The sequence below is a fragment of the Chrysochloris asiatica genome, unplaced genomic scaffold, assembly GCF_000296735.1.
Source record: "Chrysochloris asiatica unplaced genomic scaffold, ChrAsi1.0 scaffold00002, whole genome shotgun sequence".
NCBI lineage: Eukaryota > Metazoa > Chordata > Mammalia > Afrosoricida > Chrysochloridae > Chrysochloris > Chrysochloris asiatica.
This window is the reverse complement of record NW_006408520.1, coordinates 33,975,768-33,976,975: the sequence shown is the minus strand read 5'-3', so window position 1 is coordinate 33,976,975 and position 1,208 is coordinate 33,975,768. Positions and strand designations below refer to the sequence as shown.

The 1,208-nt window shown below is 32.9% G+C and overlaps 1 protein-coding gene across 1 annotated transcript in view; it reads right to left on the bottom strand.

Moving 5' to 3' along the window:
• SSX2IP (synovial sarcoma, X breakpoint 2 interacting protein) overlaps nt 1-830 on the bottom strand; it is a 33,926-nt gene extending 33,096 nt beyond the window's left edge. The window contains exons 1-2 of the mRNA XM_006831000.1: nt 764-830; nt 7-171 (exon numbers count right to left, since the gene is read on the bottom strand). Coding sequence (XP_006831063.1) covers nt 7-171; nt 764-806 — 208 coding nt within the window. The 5' untranslated portion in view covers nt 807-830. The remainder of the gene's footprint in view (nt 1-6; nt 172-763) is intronic.
• Between the last annotated feature and the right edge of the window lie 378 nt (nt 831-1,208).

Here is a 1,208-nt window from a genome sequence, read left to right as displayed (position 1 = left end):
CCTGATCAAGATATGAAATACTTTGCTCAATATTCTCCTCTGTGCAGAAGGCACTGAAAAAACTGTGCACATTTTTTGATAAAGGTATTGAAGAACATAGCACTTGATGTGTGTACAGACTTGATGGAGACATCTTTGTTTCTGAGGTATATTGAGAGATATTTTTGCTTTCTGAAAAAAATCATGAAGTCATTTATACATATAATTTATAAAAATGAGTGCAAAACAAACATAATCCACATGTCCACATGACCAAAAACATTAGAGAATTATGCATAGGAGTATTTAAAAGTAAGGACGAAGCTATTTTTATCATGAAAACTATATATATACTTTCTTCCAAAGACACAAAATATAAAAAGATACAAGTAGTGTTCTTAGTAGGCAAGTTAAATTACAATATAGTGTTCCTTAACTTTCTTTTAAACAGTATTTAAGCTTAAAAAAATAACAAAAACCACTCAACTATGCCACTTAAAGTTTAAGGTTAAAGGAGTAAATCAGAGAAATGTATTGAAGTAGCCAATGAATATATTTCAAATGGACAAAAATGTCTCACTAAATTATTACAACCAAGTAACCTGTTGTTCCATTAATTATGTATGGCACAATTGCTAGCTATTGCTGATAATTTTACTGAATATGAGAGATTTTACAGTAGACCTCTAATAACATTTTTTATATTTGTAATTATTTTATAGCGTAAGTGAAAATTCATCATTACATTACGGCTTGAGTTGACAAGTATTCCAGACTCAGTTACCTGATGACAAACCTGGCTCTGTAACAGTCATCCAATCTCCCATAGCAATCACCAGAGTCACGATACCTGAGGAACAAGTTCAGCAGTGACGCATTTAATTCAGCTCTTGTAAGTCACTCTTTTGTGTAGGCATTTCCTTAAAAAGCAAATTATAAAATAATAACGCAACATAATTAAAAATACGAAAACAAATAAATGCAAGTCAAGAAGTATTCCTACAAAATCACAGAAACCTCAATTAAACAAAAATGTAACTATCGTTCCTCAACAGACCCTCCGCCATCTAGGTCTATTCACTTCTGAAGGCGGCATTTCCATCTCTCTAACCCTTTCTCAAAGAACTCTGTGCTCTTCAATCTACACAAGGTCCAAATGACCAGCATCCATCCTCGTGAGGAGGGATTCAAACTGTGTTCCTTTTCAATGTTCTTTGAGTTTGGGGAAC